Below are 27166 nucleotides of genomic sequence, written 5' to 3'. Positions count from 1 at the left end.
ACTTGCTTAATTTATAAATGAAATACAGTGCACATCATATACATTTTTATTAATGATAACTTACAAACCTTCCCAAGGCAGAGCTACAACCCAGGCTCATTGGAAATGATATCATACAGTACTTATAAGAACTTCCCAGTATAGGATTTGAATGCATCATTTGTGACTGTGTTCACCTGTGTCTTGTTCAACGGCTAATTTGTTTTGTGTATTTGTAACAGTGTTTTGAGTTTCAGTTTAGGACTCTGGATCATTTAAATGAATTGTTTTTAAAAAGTATTTACTGTTCACTATTCTGCTTTATACTTCCATGATATTAGTTTCAAGATTTCTGCAGTCTCGAAGACCCAAAAATGCCTTTGTTTGTTGTGAGCAAGTGCCCTCTAGTGGCAAAAATAAAATATGGTATTTAACAAAGCTTTAACTAAGCTTTGTTTATGCCCCATTCACACAGGGCGTCAGCGTTTCCCCTTTTTCCTTGAATAGGTGACGTCAAGCTTTGCCGAACTGAATTGTGGATCCATTAGTGCCGCTTCAGCAGCGTTGCTCCCTGCAGAAGTTGGGAATTTCAAAACTTTTCAAGGGCCAATCGAAGCGTCAGCCAATCAGATCGCTTCATGCAAATACCCCAGCTCAGACAGTAGCCGATTGTGGACTAATTTCATTGGCTGATGCTGCTATGACGATCACGTCAGCCCCAACTTCAGAGATGACCTCCTTCAAGCATTGATGCTGAAGCCCCGTGTGAATGGGGTGTTACTGAACCAGCTTTGGCTGTTTGACACTTGCTAATTATTTGCAAAGGTTTTGAAGCTTCAAAAAGTGAACATTCTAGTGTTCATCACTAGTTGACTTCTTGATTACGATTTTTTTTTCCTTTCCCTCTAAACTGTCATTCACCCAAGAAAAGCCTGTGCTCCAGACTGTTGTGAATGTTCCAAAAGTATTAAATTCGTTTGCCTGTATATGTTTTCTTTTCACTTATAAATTGACAATAACCATTCATATTATATATCATTAACAATCAAGAATCATAGTTTCAGATAATAACAATCTTTTTTAATGTTTTACTGGGGAAATAAGTACTGTGTGAATGGCCAACGCATGAGTAAATGAACTTTTTGAGTGAATTGCTCCCATTTAGCATGCACCAGTGATTGATTGAGTCCTGTACTGGGTTGTTTGCCTCTGGTCCACAGTTGTTGAGGCATCTGCTCGTGAATTGATGTGCCATGTGGTCTTTTTATCACATGCTGGCAGTGCAGGTGACTGAGCTTTTATTAAACTGTCAGTACAGAGAAGACACAGACAAGCTGGGTCACTGGAACCCACTATCTGGCAATAATTTTAGCAGACATACACTGAAAATCTGAAAAACAAGTCTGAACAGATGGAATAACATGAATGATGACACATTTTAATTTTTGAGGGAACTAAATCTTTAAAATCAAAAGTTACAAGGTTCATGTTGCTAGCACTGGGCAGCACGGTGGTGCAGGGGGTAGCACAATCACCTCACAGTAAGAAGGTCGCTGGTTCGAGCCCCGGTTGGTTTAGTTGGCATTTGTGTGGAGTTTGTATGTTCTCGCCTTGTTCTCGTGGGTTTCCCCCACAAGTCCAAAAACATGCGGTACAGGTGAATTAGGTAGGCTTAATTGCCACAGTGTATGAGTGTGAATGAGAGTGTATGGATGTTTCCCAGTGATGGGTTGCCTCTGGAAGGCCATTCGCTGCGTAAAAAAAACATATGCTGGGTAAGTTGGTGGTTCCTTCTGCTGTGGCGACCCCAGATTAATAAAGGGACTAAGCCTAAATTAAAATGAATGAATGAATGAATGTTGCTAGCACACTTTGTTAGTCTTAGAAAAACAATATGAATTTGGGGGGAATTAGGAATTTTGGGGTGAATTCATTTTACAAATCCCCTAGAGTTAAACAGTTGAGTTTTAGCATTTTTGAATCCATACAGCTGACCTCTGAGTCTGATGGGAGAAATTTTAGCTTAGTTTAGCATAAATGATTTAATCGGATTAGCTTGGGACTACTTTCACGTGCTGCAGAAATTAACAACACAACTGGGTTGTAGGGTAGCCTGTTGCCATATTGAAGATTAAAAATGCTTCAAGATTTGAACATTTCATCAATTGTGTTAGGGGATGAGCTTCATACAAGATCTGGCAACTTGGCAAACATGGACAAAAAGTTATGGTTCGTAAATAGATTGGGCCATACAAATTACGGGCGTTTCCCGGGAGAAATAACAAAAAGGAATGGGTGGTGGGAGATGGGTGTGAAATATAGCAGACTCCTGAGAAAAATCGGAGTCTTGTCAGGTATGATTTCTACTGTACGCCACTGCAGCCATGGTACAGCATTCCTTGATTGCTACGCTAGAATGAGAGTATAGTTCCTAGCCATATCGTCCTAGAAAACAGCAACTTTTCAATTTCTGTATGATAGTTAACAATGCAACTACAGAAGAGTCAAGCTTTAAATAGGAAAATTATAGAAACTTTTTTTTGTTGCTAATGGTCTAATCTGATTCAATGATTTATGCTAAGCTAAGCTAAAGACCCAGAGCTCAGCTGAATGAATTCAAAAGTGGTAAAACTCAACTGTTTAACTTTAGGAGAGTTATAAAATGAGCCAAAAAAGTAGAATGTTCCTCTGAGGTAAACAATTAACCCATGCAAGTTAATATTGTTTTAAAAAAATAAAACAGTTTTGTCTTTAATCCTAAATCGAAATCTAACATTAGCTGTGTGTGGCATTCCTTCTTGAATGATGTCAGTTTGATGGCTGAAATATGCTTAGCCACGCCCCTCCAACCTTTTGTTGGTGTGAGTGATGTGTTTGTTTGAGTGATGTTTTGATTGCTGTGAGTGAAAGATGAGAGGAGAAATGCACCAATAAAACCCCGGCCCCTACTCAATGTTCAGTTCAGTCAGAAGTATATCATCATGCTGAAATAAAGGTCTGCAGCATCTTCTGGTTCAAGCTGACTTTAAAGATAATTGAGAAGGAGATGAGCAAGAACAGAAAAAGTCATCTGACATTTAAATACCAGATGCTTTGTAGAACAGAAATGTGAAGGATTCACTTGAGCAGACATGGATTTGTGTGTGATAAGAAAGAATGACAGTCAGTTTAAAAAAAAAAAAGCAGGAGTTCGGAGTGGTTTTGTGTTTGTGTTCAGTGGCACCTTCAGACTCTCTGTACTGTTGTTCGTGCTGCCACCCTCAGGGCTTCTGTGCTGCTTGTCACCACTGAAACACAAGGCGTCAAAACAAAGGACACCGCCAACACAGTCTGCCACCAGGCACACCTGAAACAAGCAGACAACACAGACAGAAACCTTACACACCCGTTTCAATATTGAGTTACTGTATATAGTATATTCAGAGTTCCTGATTCTGACATTTCAACTCAAATGTGTTGTAAACAATATGTCTGATTTCTCTTAGTTTATTGTAATGCTAAATACCTTAACTGCATGATGAAACTTAATTTTCAAGCACAGTTTTAGTTTAGCTTAATGTTTCACTTCAGTGGGTCTTTGGAAACTTTGGTGATGTAGAAAATGATAATTTCAGTACTTTCTTGTTATGGATGATACCCTTCAAACAGCTACAATTAAAATTCTATACTCTTAAAATATAGTGTTTGGTGAAAGTAAACCAATTAAAATATAAAATACAAGTTTAATTACAAGTAAACCTAGGTATTGTAACAAGGTACAGTATGAAAAATTATAGATATATTCACCTTGAGTAAACACCATGTGATGGTACACATACTCTTAATGTAAAAACAAAGTAATTGATATGACCTGTGGAAAAAAGGTTATAAGCAGTGTGCGAATTGTGCACTGACAATCAGGGAGGTCAACATTTTCGGTAATGTTAGTTTGTGTAATACATGCTTCAGTGCATTAAATTTATATATTTATTTAAATTATATCTAATTTATTAATAAAAAGATTTATCTTTTCAGTGTTTTGAGGGCTATTTTGTGTATTCTGACGTCTGATTAGTTATTTTAAAGGTTACTTTAGGATAAACTATACAAACTATGCATCTAATTTTACTTTATTTTAGGGTGTAAGTAGGTATTCTATGAACTGTTGAAGGGGTGGTCAAATGTCTATTCATATTATCAAATTTAAAATTATTAATATTTAAGATACAGATCAGGAAAGCTACTTCTCACAATTAAAGGGCTGACCGCTTCATGCATCTTGTTTTGACCCCAAACCCCTCTGTAATTCGCACCCTGGTTATAAGCAAGTGCATAGAATACGAAGGGGGGGGTGGGCATGTCCCTCCCACATGGTATAAAATGTACATTCATCCCCACACTTTTGCACTGGACAGGCGTGCTCAAATGTTGATGTTCTTTTGGAGCAGCATATATTAATGCAGAATCATTTAAAATTTAAAGAGACAAGATAGTCTCTACATGACGTTGACATCTCCATGGTAATCCATCACCACGCTGCACCCAGTGTTCAGATATGATAGAGAAAAGTTTAAAGTGGCAAAAAACTCTTCTCTTCTTCTTAACAAAGAAGTAAAGAAGCGTAATTTGTCATTTGGTATCCAAATTTGACAAGCAACTCTGCTATTGTTCTTGCTGAAAAACAGGCAGGTTTTGATGGAAATTATATGAGAATATTAGGTACCTGAACAAGCGTGCAATCATATTGTGAGCATGTACTGCATGTGTGTGTGTGTGTGTGTGTGTGTGTGTGAGAGAGAGAGAGAGAGAGAGAGAGAGAGAGAGAGAGAGAGAGAGCATGTAAGATAATTGCAAATATTTGCAGCCCCAGTGACATTGTGCTCTACAAGTACAAATAAAATGCTTTTTTCTGAGTGTAAAGTGAAATGTAAAATATTCATTACAGAATGTCCAGTTCTTTCTTAATTTCTTCAGTTTATAATCATAAAAATCCTATTAAGCAAAATGGTCAGATTAAAAATCAAACCTTGGACACAACTGGAAAAATTGTGTATAACCCTTGTTATTTCTTTTAGGCCTACTTTAATTTTTAAATCAAATTTAAGGCGTTTCAACACCTTTTTCCAGGCATAAAATTGAAATGAATACCGTATTTGCTAATACATAAACAATACTTGTAAAATCTATATACTAAATATGTTAAAGTAAAATGTACTTTTCTAATGTTTTTCTTCTTAATGGTGCAGCCCAGAAGAGCTTCTGTCAAAAATGCATAACCAAATCCACAATATATTACAATATAATTACCATAAGTCAATCATTTCCATAATTCATCAACAGTAGATCATAAACAATCCTTTGCAAACACTCTGAGAAAAAAAGTATAAGACCCATCACTCAGGCAGTACCTTTTTGTTGTTACTATTTTACTGAATTGGTCTATATTGGTTACATTAAGTGTACAAATAGAGTGTACATATTAGTACCTAAATTGTTTAGTGATGTTTAGTGTCTCTTTTGTCGCTGCCCCTTTTACAATGCTCATCTTACATCTTGCATCTCAATCATCAGGTAAATTTATTATGAATCAACACTCTTGTTGTTTGTTCAAGTGACTTATTTAAAGGGAGTTGAAACACTCCACATAAACAAAATCCACTTAAATATGTAAAAACAAAAACGATTCAGTTAATTTAATTGATTTGTGTTGGGACAACAAGAAGGAATTGTGTGAAGCCCAGCATTTTTTTACAGTGTACATAGATCTGATCGAGAAGAGACAATGGACTTGTGGTGACTTATCTCTTTGCAGACCTTTTACATTCTTGAACAATAGTAATGTAATGTATTCATGTAAAATGTAATTGAATTGAATGTATTTGTAATGTATGTATTCTATACTGCATAAAAGGTATTCAATAAAAGCATAACAGAAGCACTTTAAGAAATCTTTTGTACAAATTAACCAGAAAAATCTTTATCAGACCCTGCAATCTCCATAGTTTACCTGTCCTGTGAAGCCCACTCCCTCTGGGGACTGAAGGAAGTTTCTGTAAACCTGGTTGGCCTGAGCAATGACCGCAGCGACAGCATTCTGGTAATGAGGGGCAGCAATGGCAAGGATGGGAAGAGCGGCTAGTGGCAGATGATCCACACTGGTGGACACACAGTTTTCATCGTAGCTGTAGGGGTTAAGACTACAGGAAGACAAAAGGGAAATTTCATGTTAAAAAGCCAACCTGTAACACTGAGTACTTTTCTCTACTTTCTACATTGACGTTGTCTGTATTCTGTCACTACAGGCATCCTCCAGCAGCCCTTTTGATCGTGTTTTTTGTGTTTTCTGTGATCACGCTGTTTTGAATTCCAGTTTCCTGTCATGTTAATTTTGTTCACCTGCCCCATGTGATGATGCAATAGGGGATGGTGTTATGTAAGTATTGCTGTGGCGCTTCTGATTAATCTATTTGTCTAGAAGCTTTCTCAGATTGCAGATTGCCTTGTGCAATTTCCACCCAAGCATAAGAAGAGCTAGAGAAAACCAAATCTGATTGTTTAGATCGTATGCTTTCATTTAAAAAACAAAATGAGCAGCTTCACACCGTTACTGTTCACGCTGAGAGTTTCATTAACCAAAAATAAAAGCTCAGCTCAAAAGTATAACAAATGCAATGACACCTGTTGGATGGATAAGATAGAGTAGATCATTTAATTCAACGAATTGTTATCTGGAGACTCGCTACAACTCGACGATTTGAGTCAGAGAATCATTAACTGGAGACTCACAATGACTTAATGATTTGAATCAGTAGGTGCGTTCGACTTGAACCATGGCTACAGCCAGTGACCAATGAGATTAGCCGAGCGCAGGCGGGGGCAGAGTTGAAAATGGAACCGTCAAGCCGGATACTTTGGGGCTCAAAGTTGGCGCGATGACTGATCACATGGCTTCATCATCATTTATTTATTTAATTTTTGTTTATTTATGACAACAAAAGATTTACAGTACAAATAAAACAGAATACAGTCTACAAACTATAGTTAAATTTAAACAACAAGGGAATTATGAATTAAATATATAACAAACACATGAGAGAAATTAGGGGAAACTAGAGAGTAATACAAACAAAAAAATAAATAGGTCTATTAAATACAACGCAATGAGCACAAATTCTTGGAGTTTAAACATCACACTTTAATACTTCTTGTTTGAATATGCTAAAAAGGGGTTTACATTTATTTACATTTATAGATATAAAACTTTCCAATATATATTACACTCTCAGAAATAAAGGTACAGTACGCAAGCTGTCACTGGGGTGGTACCTTTTTCAAAAAGTACACATTTGTTCTTGAAAAGTACAGATTGGTACCTCAAAAGTATATATTAGAAACTAAAACTTTTAAGAGTACCCTTGAGTTAATAATATTGACCTTTTAGGTACAAATTTGTACCTTTTCAAAAGGTACATCCCCAGTGACAGCTCGCATACATCTATTTCTGAGAGTGTAGTGTAAAACACAAAACAAGGGGTTTTGATTAAGTCTTAAACAATGATTAAGATAATTTTAGATAATGAAAGTATTTTTAAAAAAGCACTTTAATCCAAAAAGATTGAACAAAAGGAGCAAGGTACATCAATGTCACTTTTAACATTTTTGCATAAACGGCTTGACAGGAAATAAAATATTTTTATATTTAATTAAATTTGTTTTAACTTAATTAGTAAAGAAACCTTTATATGGGTGTCAGGATCAATGATGACAATTATTTTATTACAAGTCTGTAAGACTTATTTGAGTTAATATTTAGGTTATTTACCAAAACAAATCATTTAAATGGTTTATGGAGTTGAATACATTAGTCTGTATAAAAAAAAGTCAGAATAAACCTACAGTATGCACTATGCAAACAATCTACTCATTATGAACAAATTATTTAACAAAAGACTGCAGTAAAATAAGTGTGGTCTTTTAAAAAGCATGATGTGTACAAGATAGAGAGGGTATGAAAAGGTAATTGTTTGTTTTGAAATTTGTGAGATGAAAGTTGTCCAATAATAAATCGTGTAATATCTTTGTCGTCATCGCAGCTCGTGCAGTCGCTCTTCAAATGCTGCACCGGCTGAATCAATCGTCTGATCTCAGAGCACTATCGCTGTACATGTGACAGTCGCGTGGCGTCTGCGCAGCATCAATCCGGACAAAAATTTCTAACCAGCATGCACCGCTTTAAGATTTTGATCGATCTACGCAGCGCTGCATGAAGTCGAGCGCACCTAGAGACTCATTAACTGAAGACTCTGGGTTCCATTTGGAAAAGCTCATCTGGATGTCCTTATCCCTTCGGAGGGTCCCTCACTCTCAGAAGGGATTAGAACATAGGCATGAGCCCTTCCGAATTAAGTGCAGTGTATGACACCAAACAACTTCCCTGCTCAAAGGATTATGGCCTGGAGTGTCACAGAATGTTTTTAAATTCTTTATTTCAAAGGGCCCTTCGAAGTGGCCAGTTTTAAGCACTTCATTTTGGAACGACACTTTAATATGGCGGCCATAATTTTGTTCACTCTGAAGTGGCTTTTGGAGGGCTATTTATGCCATTTGGAACGCACCGTCATGACAATTTGAATCAGTGAGTCATTAACTGCAGACTCACTTTGACCGGATCATTTGAATCAGTGAGTTGTTACTTGAAAACTGATGAAATGAGACCCCACCAGTTCACAAGTGAATCATTTATTAAACTGCTTTAACAGGTTAAAGAATCAGCTTGTTCACTATGTAGACAATGTGTCTATGTGCCGGTGATGATTTCTCCAGTTAAAAATAATGTTTATAAAATAATGGCAACAGACCTGTTAGCTCAAACCTGCTTCGGAGCAGATTTATCTCATATAACAAAGGCTAAATCAATTTCAGGCATACTGGTGATACTGAAAGTCTGAAATTGCTGATATTTGTCTTACAAGAATATAATATAATGCATATAATTGGAGAAAATATTCATTATTAAAAAAAAATTATATTATTTCATATGAAAGTTAACAGTTAACAGTTTAATTAGTCAATGTCAAGATTCTGCCACTCTGGTCTTGTTAATTCTTGTTTTGGTGGCAGACACTAGTCAAGTCATGTCTTGTATGTTGTGCTCAGCTCAAGTTTTCTCGGGTCGAGCACTCATTTTCTGTCATTGTTTGTCTTTTGTATGAGCGCCGTCTTGGTCGCACTTGGGTCATGTGTTTTCCCGCTTGATGCAGGCACACGAGGCCTGGGCGTGCTTGGGATGTGCGCTCTTGTCCTGGTGTTTGTTCTGTCTGCAGCATGGTGTTTCATTCTCAGCGTCTCTGTCTAGCTGGTTTCAGTTTGCGCTGGGATGAAATATGCACGTTGCATGTGTGAGTGCAAGGTGAGTTTTTATTTATCGTGTACTCGTGTCTTGTTTTCAGTCTTCTGTTGGTGTTGTGTTTAGCTCATTGTACATGTTTACATGCGCCACGTGCTTTAGTGTTCCATGTGAACACACGGTTAATGAGTTCTCTCATTGACTGCGTGCTCTAGTCTCGTTTTACATGAGCACATGACTTGTGTTGTTTCTTGTGTCATGTGCTCTCCTGTCTATTGTCTACTCCCACCTTCTTTGTTAACCCATTATTTGTTTATTATGTTCACCTGTTTGTTTGTTAATTATTTCTGCTTATATTCTCCTCATGTTTGCTGTCCTGTGCCAGTTCATCATTGTATATCACCCTGCCCTGTCGTGTCCAGCTCTGTCCAGCTCTGCTCTTCCCTGCCACCACAGTTTGTTTGTTTTATTAATGTTTTCCCCCTCTGAGTAGTTTTTGTTGCTTTTTGGTTTATTTTATATTTAAATAAACTCATAATTTACTGCATTTGAGTCCTCGCTCCTTTTCTCCACACTTTCCCACCCTACAACTGTGACATGAAGGTAAAAAAAATGCAATTTTTTAAGGGTTTAAATAAGGGTTTAATTTGTGCCGGAATACGGCGGATCCGGATCCGGCACCTATGAAATCTGATCCAGCACCTCATTTTACTGATCCCCCTCCTCAACTGCCCTCCTCCCCCATCCACTGTTTTCTTTCACTTTCTTCCACGACTCCCCAACTCTTCACTTTCATTCGTGACACCCCCGCCCGCTCACTATCGTCCGTGACACCCCTCAGCCATCCAACCCCCCCACCCCCCGCTCTCCCACGCGGCATCTCTCCATCCTCGGGTAACATGCCAGATCTGTAACCTCGATCTGTTCTGGGACCTCGCAATAAAGCAGTGGTTTAAATGGTACATATTTGTAGCTTGTTTTTAAGAAACTAATTTGATGCAGTACAGGAAACACTTTTCAAATCACAATTTATTTTAATTTTTTTTTTACTAATTTAATGAATTTAAAGAGTCAGTTAAGCTCTATGCCATGAGATTTGAGATTAAGAAACTTTACAAATAGCAAATCCACTATACGGGTAAAATAAAAAAAAAATGCTTAATATAATACTCTTGACACATCAAAAGCCATTTAATGAAAACAGTGAAAAACAAACCAATTTATCTACTAGAACTTTTATGTCATTTTGCTCACATGCCTGATAATTGAATTTTAATTAGATGATGTCATGATGGCGTTGCCTTGCTGCCAACCAATCGCTGCATTGCTGATCATGATTTTGAAGATCAATAGATTTATCCCTCACAATAAACGCAAGCACATGTGGTGATCTCAGATCAATTTATCCAGATATTTGATCTGATTCACAAACTTGTTTGATGAACCAAATTATACAGAGATCAATCAAGATTAAAAGATGATAATAATAATATTAATAATAAAAATAATAATCAATACTATTCATATTATTATTAAAGTAGGACTTTTTCATTTCCTAATAAATAATAAATATTACATTTCATTTCTTAATTAATAGCCTCATGATTTATTTATATGATTTATATATGAGATTTGAATATTTCTAAATTTTTCCATTTACATATATTTCAACTAAAATGGAAAACGACTGCATGTTTTTACCAAAACTAATATTGTGTTCTTTTTTTAAATGTGTGTGCGTATAAAACAATATAATTATGGGGTTCTTCTCTAAGGAAGTTTGTTACCACCCCATTTGGAGCATCATTATGGGTGTTTTACAATATAACTAACGTGGTTCAAAGGCTGGATCTGCGACACAGCAACCATGGTTTTGGGAAACACTGGTCACTACATTGTTCTTTTCCCAAACGATGCATCACACTAGTTCAGTCCCGATTTAAGTAGTTGTCTTGAAAATGCACCACTGATCATGTCAGATGTATGAAGGACAGACCCCTGTCATCATTATTGGCTCTGCCTCTTTGCATCATGATTTGCACTGAGCGTTTGTGCATCTATCAATCAATAGCTAATTTTTATTTTCATTTCCATTTTAGGAGGTTGCATGTATGCCCTCATTTGCTCTGCTTAGTAAATCTGACCTTTAGAACCATGAATATGTTGATGATCTTATCAGTCTATGCTTTTTAGCTTCGAAAATGCCTCTCCTCTGCTCACCTCCACTGTATTTAAGTAACATTAAATAACTAAACCACAATATTCAAGTGCTGAATACTGACACATGAATTTGATATGCAAATATAATCTGCAGATTGATCTAGATGTATTATTAGCTAAATGTGTTTTAAAGGACAGTTCAGAGGTAGCGACCAGGTCGTCTCTTAGGAAATAGCAGTCTCTGTATCAGAGAGCTGAATGTCTAATTAGCATACTAAAGCTCCTCTATCTTTAATCAGGCCAGTTTCCTGTCACAGAATGTGGTGCTTTGATTAATAGTGTGGCACTCTGCCACGAAGACGTTAAAACGCTTTTAATGTTTTGCTTTTTCCTACATCAACAGCAACACTTATTCCTATGAGACAATGATTGAAGCTCCAATCAGACGCAGACTGATTGCTAAACAGGTGACTTCTTCAAAACAGAGGGGAAAAACCTAATTAAACAAAGAGAGAGAAAAATTTGAATGTCTTCTGCATGCAAATCATGCCATTTCTTAATGGCTTAAGAACTGAGGCTTAGTTTCCGCACATTTGATGACCGAAATGATTTTAATGCCTGTCTGAATGTTCCCTTCAGCTCAGGAATGGAAAACCAGCAAGAGGCTGCAAAGAAAATGTTCAAATGTCATCATGTAAAATTCATTGTGCTTTGATGGAGAATGTGGCATTATGTGCCCCTGTTCCAGCTTTTTTGACAGGATTGTGACACATTTGGACCTCTCTCTTCAGTGCTCTATGAAGAGCGCTTGGCATAGTCTGGAGATGATTGAATGGGTTTGCTTTATTTCATCATTTAATGAAAGTAAATTAACCTTTGTGCTTCTCAGAGAACAACTGAACATTTGAAATAGAAATGTTAATTTTCCCCCAGGGCTCCAATGTGCTGCTAGGTTGTTTTGAAAAAGAAAAAAAAAAGCATTTTCAAGCTTCTCTGATCTAAAATGCTTCACGCTGACAGCTTAGCTTGACTCCAAAGGGCAGATCAATAGGTTCGTTTAACTTTCAGTCAGAGCTGGGAATATCATTTGAGAACTGGACTGCTCAAGGTAAAAGCTTGTGATTCTGGAACCGTGGCATCAGACGCAGTCAATAAAGGTTAATAGGTTTGTGTGTAGCAAACATGGTTGCACTAATAACTTGTTTCAGTAAAAAAGTTTTTGGAGAAAAATTTTTAATTCAACTAATGTCTGTTTTCAAATATAAGCTTTTGCTATAGCCGGGTTTCCATCCTAATGTGAGAGTTGTTAGAGAAGCTGACTGTATTGGTCACCCAGTAACCAACAGTAAACAAGGCAAGCATAGTGAAATCTCATGGGTGTAATGTTGCTGACGTCAGAGTTTATTCTGCATTTTCATGTCCCATTATATAACCCTTTTTCACAAGTACAAATCTCAAGTGAGCGTAAAAAAATAATTTAAGGAACTTTTAATCGAGGGATTTCTACTTTTAAATGGGATTTCCATTACTCATTTCTTATGCAATATTTCAAAATGAGCATTAAAACAAGGGCATGGAAACCCAGCTCATTTGACTGAGAATCAGCTATATTATGGCAACTTGACATAAACAAATGTGTCACAACCTTATTTTATCTTGACATTACCAAGACAACAAAGCATGTTATGAATCTGTTATAAACATGATTGTCATGAAACCATTATAAATACAGTGCTCAGCATAATTAAGTACACACCATTTTGAAAATGAATATTTTGATCTATTTCACAGTAAATATAGGCAATGTATTTTGGTGCTTTTAAACAAAACAGATTTATTAAACAGATATATTTATTAAAATATTCTTTTAGTCACCAAACATCTTTAGAAATTGAAATATAATACAATTAAATTCAAGCAAAACATTGAAAACATAAATTATAACCTACAAAATTTCAACAAAATTTTTACATTTTTTGCTTCTCTTGATTTTTCCTCTTTTTTAAATTTGCATTTAATATTTTTCTATAACATATAAATTTGGGTGTACTAGTTTTTGGTTATCGTAAGGTTTTTTTGCTAGATAAGCTCCAGATTTGCCTTTAGTAATGACTAATCTAATATATATTCACAAATATAATATTGTACAGTTTTCTATAAAAATATTAATTTAAAAGCTAAATTTGTGAGGGATGTACTCATATATGCTGAGCACTGTGTGTCATGAATTTTATAACAGCATCATTAGTATTTTTTCATACAGCTGCTTATACTCGTTTCAATATAGCAAAACCTTTCTGATACTGTAACAATACTTAATATTTTTACTCTGAGGGTTTGGTTTAGGATTGGAGTAAGATTAGATGTAAGTAAAATACAATATAATGGATCATTTATATAATTAATTTATATAATTTATATAACTAATTTGAATAATACTTGGTATAATTACTGTTTTTTTACATTACTGTAATGGGGGCTTAAGCCTGAGGTATGGGGTAGATATTAATGAAATACAATAATTGAATAATTTAGTAAATAATGTCAATTATTCATAAAAGCACGCATAATATCTCTTTCATATTCTTCTAAACATATAAAGGTTTCATGACACCTTGTCAAGTATAGTGTTACCCATTCATCTTTTTTATGTCATACGACCACCTACCATTGTTCCATCACTGCGCTTCACAAATCTTCATGGGATAAACAAAAAGTGTCCATGGAGTCTGTACCTCTCGGCAGGAGTAGTAAGTGATTACATTTTGCCTTCTGTTTAGTCATTTTTTTACTAGCGAGAGCAGAACACTATATTTATGCAAGTGAGGATAGCAAAATAGATTTAACTGTGAAATATTATACAACAAATGCGTTAACACTAACTGATGGAACATTATTTTAAAAAGCTATTTGACATGGTGAATATTGACGTAATAACAGTTGTCTGAATAATCATTGATTAATTGTCATTCATAACATGCTGTAGCTTTTTTATCAAAGTTGTCTGCCATTGACTGATTTCACACAGCCGCCATTTTAAGCAGTGAAATCCAAGCTGGGGTGGGAAGAAACCCGGAAGTATCACCTGAGTCACACAAGAATGTTCTGTACCTGGCTGTATATCTTATCAGTGAAGAGAAAGTGACATTAATTGATACTTTCGCCACCTTCGGAGTGACCCGAAGGTCCACTTTGAATGAATAGTGAAAATAAAAAGAGATATTGGACCTCATTTTCAGCTAAGTTAATGGAAATGGCACTAGTTAGCTAATGTTTTCTTTCACAAACACATGTTTTAGATGCCATTTATTAAACTCAAGGTAATGAACTGATTCTTTCACTATATTAGTCACGATACAAAATTTCCTGTCAACATTTAAGGCACTGTTGATGGCGTTCTTAAGCACCGCTAATTTGCCATTGTGTTCACATGCTCAACAGAAATGACTATGATTGGATGTGCAGGTCATCAGTTCACCGCACTTCACTGACATTTTACTGAGTGACGAGCGAAAGACGGGTGATCCGCTTGATGAATCAAATGATCTTCACGGCTTTAAAATGCTCCAGCGTCCGTGTATCTGTGTTTGCAATCTGTGAAGAGTGGTGAACTGATAACCTTCACGGCCAATCCCAGTCATTTATGTTGAGCACTGGTGAATACTATGGCAAATGAGCTGTTTAAGAACATGCTCAGCGGCACTTAGATGGATGTTTTTAAAACTTCAGCACTCGGACAACACTATTAAAGACAACACGAAGACTGCATTGTTTTACCACTCACCGCTTTACAGAAAAGAGAAGTGTCCTAATGTTGTTTACCTGCTGCCATGAACTGAACCCTAGGAGGACACTTCTTAAAGAGATTGTGATGATGTTTGATGCCTAATATGCTTTTAATTGTTTAAATTAAACTGAACTGAATGATATTAAAGTGATATTTACACTATTTCTGCATTTTGAAATCACAGCAACAGCTGGAGGTTTGTAGTCCACAGCATGTTGTTGCAATGTTTACAGTGCTGGTCTTATACTTCCGGGTTTCTTCCCACCGCAGCCTCACTTTCATTCTTTAAAATGCCGGTCGCGTGAAATAAGCATATTAGATGAATTAGTCCTGACACAATTTAAATACAAAGAGCTTACTTCTTGTCATATTACTATTTTCTAAACAAGCAAATCTGATAATATGAGAATGTTGAAGGTGTCAGAATAATTATTCTTTTGTCACAGTCCAATAAATATTCAATTCCAAACACAGCAATTTTTGTTTCCATGTCTTACTTGGAGACCAAGGCGAAGGCATCAGCACACACAGGTGGGCAGGGCACCAGTCTGACCAGCATGCTGTCTGCAGCCGCCTGGAAATGTGCCCGTGCCACACGCTCCAACACAGACGCCAGAGTGGCAGCATCTCCCGCCTTCCCTCCAGGATCGCCACCTCCAGAGTCCAAGATATGACCTCCATGAATCACCAGGATGAGCAACTGTGTCCTGCACTTCCTCTGCAGGAGAATGAAAGAGATGAAATGAGTCCAAAATGAGGGAGTAATTAAATGCGATTAAAAAAGTGGTAACGAGGACTGACCTCCATATCTTCTAGACCGTCCACGCTGCTCTGAGGTGCACATCGAGGGTGTCGCAGTCTGTACAGGCTCTCTGGTAGTCAATGAGAAACAACAACAGATTGAACCGGCTTTTTTGGTGCTCTGCGATGCGGCAGCTGTTTCACCGCCAACACATCCATCTTAGTGAGGACTGATGCCACGCTCATATTCTTTAGAGAGATCCTTTTTCCATCTTTCCCAAAGCAGAAACACACAAGAGAGTTCTCTCCATCTTGTAAAGGATTTGAACTCATTTGCCCTAAGTTCTGCTCATTACTACAATCTCAAATTTATTTGTAACGCAATGCACAGTAAAGTTGTTTAAATTAGAGCCAAACAGTGTGAAGTAGCAAATACTCAAATTACTGTAATTGAGAACTTTTTCTCAAGAATTGTACTTTACGAAGTAGTTTTTAAAATGTGTACTTTTATTTTACTGCATTTTTAGTGCTGTGTTGGTACTTTTACTCCACTATTTTCCTTCACCCTGTAGTCACTACACTGAAAAAATTATGTCTGCAAAACTGTTGCAAACAATTTATTTGTGTTGAATTTAAACAAAATATTTAATTTAAGAAAATTCAACTTAATTTGTTTATTTAAATTCAACCCAAATAAAATGTTTACAACCACTTAACATACATTTTTTTTTGTAAATCCAAGGAATCATCTTTGAATAATTTTTCTCAGTGTACTTAATTTTTTTTCTTGTCTACGGTTGGCTAAATTAGATTAATCAGTTCTGTGTTTCCCATCCAATCAAATAGCATCAAAGAACAACCTCAAGATATAGTAGACACAAAATTGCTACATGTTTAGACTGTGTGTCAGTGATGAGAAGACGACAAATGCCTATTGAATGATGACTGACATGGCATTAAACAATCAGTGAATGCATGTAAATTGCATGTAAATGCATTAATCTTCCACAGCGTAGTACTTTTAAAAGCACTACTTTTTACTCATACTTTAAGTAATATTGACAGTAGACCCTTTTACTCTACTTGCACTATAAGTCTGGGTAAGTAATGGTACTTTTACTTGAGTATGCATTTTTCAGAACTCTTTCCACCACTGGAGCCAAAGCAATTGTTTTCAACGGAAAATGAACGGAAAAAGTTTTCACCAAAATAGAGAAACCGTTTCTAAATTTTTTATGTAAGCAAATATTTTACAGTACCTTAAAAATACTTAACAATGTCTCTGTCAGTGTTTTTAACTATTATATTTGATTTACCAAAGTCACACAAGTGGCAATTTCACATCTGTCACATCCATAGCAGAGCGCAGTGGGTAGTACAATCGCCTCATTGCAAGAAGGTTGCTGGTTCGAGCCCTGGCTGGGTCAGTTGGGATTTCTCTTTGGAGTTTGCATGTTCTCCCCGTGTTTGCGTGGGTTTCCTCTGGGTGCTCCGGTTTCCCCCACAGTGCAAAGACATGCGGTATAGATGAATTGAATAAGCTAAATTGACCGTAGTGTACCTTTGTGAATGAGAGTGTGTGGGTGTTTCCCAGTGATTGGGTTGCAGCTGAAAGGGCATCCACTGCGTAAAACATATGCTGGATAAGTTGGCGGTTTATTCTGCTGAGGGGACCCCTGATTATAAAGGGACTAAGCCGAAAATGAATTAATGTAAACAAATTACGCATAGGAAAAAAATGCTTGATTTGAGTTGGTTAACTTATTCATTTTTTTCCAAATTTAAGCGGACTGAACATAAAACAATTAACTCAATATATGTGTTGTTTCAGCTCATTTTAAATAAGTAGTTTGAACAAACAGAAAATGTGATTTCTCTAAATGGTCTTAAACAGTAGACCCTTTCACACATACAGACCTCTCTAGAAAATTACCTGCCATTTTCCGGAAAGGTCTGTATGTGTGAAGAGGCCCTTTTTAAAAATACCGGTAAATTCGTTCCTGCAATTTTCTAGAAAGAGAAGTTGTAACATTACCGGTAATTTGCCGGAATGCTGCGCTGTGTGAACGCAGAAGGAAGATTGCCGGAAAGAGCGGATACACATCTAAAACGCCAATCAGAACACTCAGACGCATTCACATTCGCACTGTTTATGAAAATAAATGCCTTTGAATATTTTTCCAGACCCTTTTAGCTGCTAGATTATAGTCAGATAACGGTTTTATGTTCCTTCTTAATGCCAACTGTGTAAATAATTATCGATAAAATGCTTATGATAAACCGCTGTTTGTTCTATCAGTGCTGCATGTGCTTGGTTTGCAGCACCAACTGCTGGACACTTGTGTCTTTTTAGTCAGTGTTCAAAGAGCATAACCAAATGCCTCATTCACACTAGCAGCGACTTTGTAGCTGCTTGTCACTCCGGGTGGTAACCTGCTGCAAACGCAGGTCTGTGAATGTCTACAGCATGGAGAATACAACCGACCTCTGAGCGAGCTGATAGAGGTTCACATGAGCTCTTCTGGTGCTCCTATTGGCTGTGGCTCAAGAAAGTCGCTCTTCATTTGCATGAAGTTGAAGGATACTCAACTTTGTTGCATCGCTAAACACGCCCACCTGGTTGCCAACTGTCACTGTTGCTCGCATAGACCAAGGTCACCGGAAGTCGCTCACTCTCCGTTAAAATGAATGGTCACTTGTCGCTTTGCTGCGGCGAGTCGCTCATAGTGTGAAAGAGGTTTATGTGTTAACATATCATCACAGCTATAATTTTGCCTCATAGGTTACACAGATTTCTTTCTGTATGTAAATGCATAAACTCTATTTGTGATAGCTTACTATTGGAGTAATACTTATGTAATGTGTTTTCACATTAAATTCATCTCACATTTTAAATTTATAGTCCATGAATAGTAAATAATCAAATTTTCACATTGTAATACTCAAAACGCACTTCCCTAGAGTATGTTTAGAAGTAGTATATAGAACAGATCATTTTACAAGAGAAAAAGATCTTCAGTCTAATTTGCTGTCACTCCCTCTCCAAATTTTTTTTTTACTCTTTTTCTGTGCAATGGTATTGAAAACAAACTGCTTTATAATACAGTGAATCTTTTAAGTTTAATATACAATATTGAAAATATACAAAACAATCTGTAATAATTAATCTGGGATATTGTTATGCTCTGTCAAAATATAATTTTCCAATTTAATTTCATATGAAGTATTTATATAAAATTATATATAAAAATATATATAGTATGAATAATTAGTGCAACAAACTTTAATATACTCTCCTAAAATGTACACACAATAAATGACACGTTTCATATAAGGCAGTAAATGCTGCATAACACTGTAATAAAAGCTTTAAAAGCTTTCAGCATATAAAAAAACTCCACAGTCACCACATCGTCATTGGATGGTTATCATGGTTCCATTTGCTCTTGCTGGTAAATGCCTAAACTACACTCAGCTGCCTAATGGCATATTTCTACATTAGTAGCACTATTTCTGATTAAAAGAGCCCTAATACGATATTTTAGGTCGCTATTTTTTCTTTAGAGGTCTAAGGTGTGTGCTGATCTTTAAAACTTTGCAGACCTTTTACACTCTACATTACTACATTCATGAAATACAATATTCAAAAAAACATAATGGGGCATTACAAAACTGTGTATTGTCTAAGAATCAGCACTAAAGTTATAATAAAGCATCGGGAAATTCCATATCGAAAGATAAAAGTCAATTGAATTACGTGTCAAACATTACAGTCGAATTTTCACCATCCTCATGAAGGCAGCTTCTGGACTATTTGAACCACATCAGAACTGTAGGAAAAATGGCCTTTTACAGTATATTTCACTTATCTAATATTATGATTGGCCTATTATTCAGCCTTTTTAAAGAGCACTAGAGTTTTTCTAGTCAAAAACTGACTGCTCTTTGCCTGTCAAAGTCAACCTCAGAAGAAATCACAGCTCATGCTGCTAGCGGCTGTGCTCTAACCGCTTCAGAATTTCAATAGCAAGCCAGTCTGCATTTGTTTGTGGCTCTGTGTGAGGCTGGGGAAAACGGGTATTAATGAATAATGCAAGAAAACCTCCAGACAAACTGGGGAGAGAGAAGAGAAGGGAGAGTTAGGGAGCATTTCACAATGAAATCCGAATGGCACTCAAAAAAACAGTTCAACAATTAACACTTTTAAATTCTGTCTGATTTAAATTAGAGGTTACAGGGCATACAGTTGTTTGTTGTTTCTTGATAGGTTTTTCCACTGCTTGAAAACAAGCTGTGCGTGTCTGTCCCTAAGCTCCCATTACCTCAGTTCACTGAATAACACTATTAAAAAGCCATGTCAGTTCACTGCTTATAAGTAGCTACACTTTTAAAGTGGAAAAAACAATAGCAGGGACAGAAATGTAAAAGTACATGGACCTCTGTGAAATAAAGTGGACCCCTGTCCAATCTCAAACTAAACTACAACCACACTGTAAAACCCATAAAGTTAAGGTAACTCAAACAATTTGAGGAAACTTTTTGCAACAAACCATTTAAGTTCATAAACTAATCCTAATAAGTACTGTGAACTTAATCCATTTGAGTAAACGAAGCAACCTGAGCACTGTAAAACCTAATAAGTTAAGGCAACTCAAACCATTTGAGGAAACCGATTTTTAAAAACTAATCTGAGTACTGTGAACTAACTGTTTAAGTTGAAGTAATGAGGTATTTAATTACACTGTAAAAAAATGCAGGGTTCCACACAGTTCATTCCTGCTGTCCCAACACAAATTGATTAAAGTTAACCTGAGACTTTTAACAAATTTACGTGGATTGAACATAAAAAAAATTAGGTTGTCCCAATGAAATCTCAAGAGTTGTGTTGTTTCAGCTCATTTTAAATAAGTAGTTTGAACAGGCAAAATAAATAAATAAATAAATAAATAAATTATATATATATATAATTTTATTTTTTATTTTTTTTAGTGTAACTCATTACCTTCAACACGAAGTTCAAAACTCTTTTCAAATGAGTAGAATTAACTTCAGCAAATTTTGCGTTAACAACAGTCATTTCACTTTATAAAGTTGACTGTTGGGTTTTACAGTGCAGGGGATGGTCTACTTAGGGTACTACACTGTAAAAATGTTGGGTTCCACACACTTCCTTCAAGTTGTCCCAACACAGTTTTTACAAATTTAAGTGGATTGAACAAAACAAAAACCCAAAAAACCCTCGAGAATTGTGTTAACTCAGCTCATCATAAAGTAGTAGTTTGAGCAAAAATAATGTTGTGAGTGTACCTGAGAAAAAGTATTGACACCCCAGCTTATCAACTAATCAAATACAAATCCATTTCCTCGACTGGTTCACAGCAGGGATACATTATTGTTATAACATCAAAGTACCTGTAAAAATAAATTTTATCTATAAAAAAAGTGTAGTCTAAACAAAAAAAAAAATCCTCTTGAACTGTTTTGTTTTTCTGAATCACGCAGCCTCTTTCACTTCATGTTGGTAGATATAATCATAAACACTGCATCATTGGACTTTTTAAAATACTATGTGTTAATAAAATAATTAGGGCTTTCATGAAGTGGCAATAGTGTCAGGGTTGGTTGCAAGAAAGCGGACTCAGTTGCAACAATGAATTATACAAAGGGGTTTAATCACAGAATTAGGCACAAGTAGACAGACACGGGGATGACATGGTCCAAACAGTAGGTGCAACATCACAGGGAAGCCAGTGGTAGAGACAAGATGAACCAAAATGAACAGCCAGCCAGGAGTAGGAGCAACAGTGGTCAAAACCCGAGCAAGCCACATAATTTCCAGACTGGCAGACCAGGGAGGTCAGGACACAGGTTATGACTGGAAAATTATAAGACAGGACAGCAAACAGGCAGCAACAAAATAATAAAACTAACTGAAACTAAAAAGAAATCATGAAAATCAAACATAAATCCTAGTAGAAAGGGAGCTATACAGACCTGGGCAAATCAGATAAAACAGAAACTGAAAAAAAAGACTTCTAGAATCCTTAAGAGAGAAATTAAACAATCAAAAAACAATAAATAAATCAACTCCTAATAAGACTGGGACAGACAGAAAAAGTTTTTGTTTTCGCTAATCCACGAGAGGCCGCTGTGCATGCTTTTTGAGATCTCAAATTTCCCTCGCAAGTGCCAAACTCACCAGAGGCCACTGTCAACTGACTTTTTGACAGACTTTTTGACTGACTGAGTGAACGATCGACTTACCAACCCTCCCCCTTCCCTAAATCCAACCAATTTTATCGATTAAGACTTTACTATTTAATAACTTTTATTGTACAGTCTATCTGAGTCTATTCTCTAAAGGTCAGAGGCTATACCGTTTCAGTTAAGCAAAAGCACACACACAGGTAAATAAAAAAAGAGTTTACCTTTGAGTGAATTTCAGGATGATTCCCTGGCATGCTGACGTTGCTTTAGATTTGTTGTTTTTATCAGCTTTTTGCTCCCCATACATCAAACGAAAATCTTCTTTTTCTCTCAGCTGTTGCCATTTCATTATAGTTTTAGCAGACAGACATCCCTATAGATGATGATGTAATCACATCTCCTGTCTGTGGGCCAGTTACTTTTCAAATGTGTGTGTGTGCATCATGCATCACACACCTAGGTTATTTTCGATTGGATATTTACCAATATACATCCCTCAATCACATTCTCGTGTGATTGTCTCATGTGATTGTGATTGTCTCATTTTTATTAGTCAATGGAATTCTCAGTATATTTGTATAGTTGTCGTCATCATTTAATTATTATTTCGTTTTCGTCGGTAGAAACTTGTTAGTCACAAAAATTATAATGAAAATCAACAAAAATTACACTGCTCCAGGTAATCACTGATCATGAGTTTTAGCTATGTTTGTGTTAGTGTCTGGATTACTGTCAGCTGAAGCAGGTGTTGATTGGCGCACTGCATCGTAGTTGTAGTTCATGTGGTGGCAGATGTGCAGTTCTTAGGTTAGATCGCTGGTGATCGTGACAAATGTGGGCTTTGGGCTGAATTTTGATTATTAGTTCCAACAAACATTAGTAATCCATCCTAGATCACATATTTATATAGAGCAGATGTTGTCAATTTAAGTCTTATACAGTAGTAGGGCATTGCATACTGTTTTATTATGACTATGCCATTTTATCTTTTAAAATGCTGTGGGTTTACACTCAAATTATTTTTGCTGCTTTTTAAAACTACTTAAAAGGAGAAACAACACAACAACTTAATTGTTTTATGTACAATCCATTTAAATTTGTTAACTTGATCAAGTTGTGTTGGGACAACATGAGTGAATTGTGTGAAACCCTGCATCTTTTACAGTGAATGACTGTCTTGCTTGGTTTGCTTTGATCCCTCAGATTGACAGCTCCTGCATTTACAGTTTGCAAAGAATAGAAACAAATCAAAATACTAGAAAATCAGCACTTATGCACCAGGATCTTGTCTTTTTATAGCCTACTTTACATGTTATATAAGTTTATTTTTTTCTATACCATCACTTCCCACCCAATCCCCCTCCCCCCAGTCATGCCAATAAGACAAACATGAACATGAAGACAAACATGTACCTAAGCAATGAGAGTCAACTGCAATGTATTCTATAATGCATTTTTTACATGCATCACACATGGAGCTGTTTTACTCAGGATGCCTTCAATTTAAATTCATACCTAATTGAATTTTGCATATTTGCAGATCATTTCTGATATGTCTATGAATTCTGAAAACAAACAAAATGAACTGTTAATGAACTGTCTACGTGATAGTGGATTATCTTTAAACTGCAGAGATTTGCCTGTCAGTTGACTTTCTTTAACAAGCGGATGCAATGAGATGCATTTCCTGTTTGTTCATGTGACATTTGGCGTAACGCTTCTTGCTGCATTCACACAGTGTCATAATTACCAAAATTTCAAAGTGACAACATGTAATATCCTATTCGGCGGTGTTCATATCCTTGGACATGGAATGGAGTGTTTCTATGGCAACTCTATCAACTCCTAATTTATGGTGCATTCAAGTGCTCAAGGAAAGGTCATATTTACAACTTGGCTTACCGTAATTATGTCGCCAAGTGCGTCAAAGTCATTTTGGGTACAGAAAAATGGTGATGCATCTTTTAAACAACAAAAAAAAGATTTCTAAACACTGCCTAAACAAGAAAGACAAGAATGTGCATCAGTGTGTTTTTGTGTGGGAACTGTGGGTATATTTCACAAGTTATATACTGTATTTTCTATTACCCTGCCCCAAATCTTTCCCTAAACCCAACATTCAAAGGAAACTGTGGCATTTCAACAATCAAAAAGCTTATTCTGTATAATTCATAAGCCTCTTGAAAAATGGGGACATGGACAATGTCCTCATTAATCACCTTCTCCCTGTTATACCTACAGGTATGTCATATCCATGTCATTATACAAACTTTCACAAAAACATGCACACACTTACAGTAAGCATAATGAAGATGCATTTTCAACAAAGCTCAACAAATACACAAAAGATTAGTTCTTTAATTTGTCATGTCCTTGTTTAGGTGAATATCATGTGTTTGTTATATATATGAAACATCTAAAAAAACATGGGCAAAACACCAAACAAGGGTGGTAAAATCCATTGACAATCTCCCACAAAGCCTGACATGAATAAGAACAGAAGAAAATAACGCTATCGATCGTATTATTTAAAGGGCACATAGTTTACCCCTTTTTTAAGATTTAATATTAATATTATGGTTCTTCTGAGTGTGCCAGTTTAGGTTCAGTTCAAAACACAATTCAGATTTTTTTATTATAATGTGTTAAAAAGTGTTATTTTGGGGGCTGTCCACAGCTCGCTGTTTTAGGGGTGTGTTGCTTCATATGAAAATTAGTTTTGACTTCCTGCCCAACGTAACAAGGGGGCGGAGCCAAGAGCTCCCCCGCTCTGTGTTTGGCAACAGACAGGCAGACAGAGAGAAGCAACATGAGTGAGAGGACCAGCATTTAGCCGTACATGTATGAGTCGGACACAGACCAAGCAGAGAGTACAAAATCATTTGTGTATTTGTATAGTTTTACAGCCAACTGTGTTCTAGTTTAAAGTGCCGAGCTTGTACATCGAGACTAATAACGATGCATAGCGAGTTAACTTTGACTGAGATACCGAATGCACCGCTCGGAGCCGCGACACGGCACACCAGACACGCACATTCGAATGTTATTTAAAATAAAACTTTTTAGATGTCGCTCTGTGGCGCGGCAGAAACATGAAGTGTCCCGAACTGTGGCTGGGCGGTGCGGAGCATTGTTGTGTGTACCCTGATAGAAACCTATGTTTAGAATTCTAAAATGTATGGCGCTGCCACGCAGAGGGGCGCTTCTGGTGTGCGACCTGCAGGCAAGTTTGTTATTTTATTTCCAATGGAAAGATGTGCACATGAGGCAACGTGCTCGCACTTTCCAGCTGCACCTAGTTAAGATTACAGGGAGCTTCTGTGACCGCAAGAAATGCAAACGGCTAAAGTTTAAGGTAGACTCAAGAAAAAGTAAACATGTTTGCAAACCTACCTAAGCGATCATGTGGTGAATGTTGATCTTGTGTTGAGCCCAATGAGCCTTACATCTAAAAATAGAGCAAGGGTGTTCCTTTAGTGACATCGCTTTGAGGCACAGGCTGAAAATGACAGACATGAAACAACAAACTTAATCAATTTGGTGGTGGGGGGACCGCACTCCTCCGTCAAGGCCTCGCTCTAAAAACCGCTCCAATTGGTCTACCGTTTTTATGCTGTTAAATTGAAAAAAAAAGGACTGGTTGTGTTTATATCACCCCAATATAACGGTCTATACACTACACACATGTCTGTCCAAACAGCTTGAAAAGTACATTTTTCACCATAGGTGCCCTTAAATATGTATTAAAAATATTAATAATCAGGGCTTGACATTAACACATTGACAGTCACTCTCACCAGCCACTAGTTGAAAATAATTTTTAATGGTAGTTTTATTAAAAGCAGAGTTCGACAATAAGGATGGCCCAATATGCATGCAAATGTGATCTTAAAATAAAGAAGCAGCACGACAAAAATAGTGTTCGCACGAGCAAAAGAAAGCAGGTGAATACCGAATGAAAGGATGATCACTGGTGCGCACAGGTGATGTGATGCACACTGTTTAAAAAGCGCGTGCGCTCCCGTTTCCTAGGGCGAAGCAGCCATGCCTGGAAATGCAACTGCCGCTGTCACGATCACCAGCGATTGTAATTCTATAGATCGCTGGAATACATGCACTTGTGGACTACAAATCCGCCATTTTATAGACTACATCTTCATACATGCACTCTGCACACACATGTTCCTCATCTTGACTGATTGCACACACACACCACCAGAGGATTGTCAAGGGCTGATTACACACACTATTTAAGCAGCACATACACTCACTCCAGGATAGGCGGAGCGTTTGTAAGGCTGGGGAAGGCTTAGCCTCCCCCTGGCCAGAGACAACGGAGATAGCAGCAAAGAAAAAAAAAACTGCATTGAAAACATGTTACGGGTGTAAGGTGGAATATGATGTTGATGATTAACAGAACACTTTAGTTTTTGTAAGTTTGTCAATCAAATTTAAAGTCCCCCTCCGCACAAAAATGGAACTGTCTAACTCCGCACTGCACTGCTGAGCGCTGTTTTTGACTGGAGTTGAAACTCCAAACGAAACCAAAAGTGCTGGCCAGTGGACTTTTCTGATTTGCTGGTCAATGACATAAGTAATGAAATGACAAGTAAGTATTACGCGAGGGGTATAATAATATATTATTCTGCTTTAATTTGTTTTCAGCATTAAATGAAATGCCTTATTTTGGTAGTTGTAACATAGTAGTCTAGCCTAGTGTAGTAATCTTGTTTAGGCGATCGTTTGGAGTACTCGTTTTACATTTCAAAGGTCTGAATAATATAACAGGACATTATATGTTGATCTTACACAATATGTTTACCTTATTTGCAGTGTTGGGGGAAAAGTAATAGGCCTACATTACAGTCACTTAAAAAGTATCTAAATGTGTTACTTTTTAAGGAAAGTAATGTGACAGTATGTGTTATTTATATGTGTTTTTAAGAGTAGTTTCAGGCTTATTACAC

At 36.6% G+C, this 27166-nt stretch overlaps 1 protein-coding gene across 1 annotated transcript in view; it reads right to left on the bottom strand.

Annotated features, from left to right (window-relative positions):
* The window catches only part of plrdgb (PITP-less RdgB-like protein), a 170719-nt gene that overhangs the window by 51185 nt on the left and 92368 nt on the right, over positions 1-27166 (bottom strand). Inside the window, exons 4-7 of the mRNA XM_056446846.1 lie at positions 16053-16123; positions 15749-15969; positions 5966-6155; positions 3203-3325 (exon numbers count right to left, since the gene is read on the bottom strand). Coding sequence (XP_056302821.1) covers positions 3203-3325; positions 5966-6155; positions 15749-15969; positions 16053-16123 — 605 coding nt within the window. The remainder of the gene's footprint in view (positions 1-3202; positions 3326-5965; positions 6156-15748; positions 15970-16052; positions 16124-27166) is intronic.

This window comes from Danio aesculapii, chromosome 21 (assembly GCF_903798145.1).
Source record: "Danio aesculapii chromosome 21, fDanAes4.1, whole genome shotgun sequence".
NCBI lineage: Eukaryota > Metazoa > Chordata > Actinopteri > Cypriniformes > Danionidae > Danio > Danio aesculapii.
The sequence above is the reverse complement of the archived record's forward strand: the minus strand, read 5'-3'. Positions and strand labels throughout refer to the sequence as shown.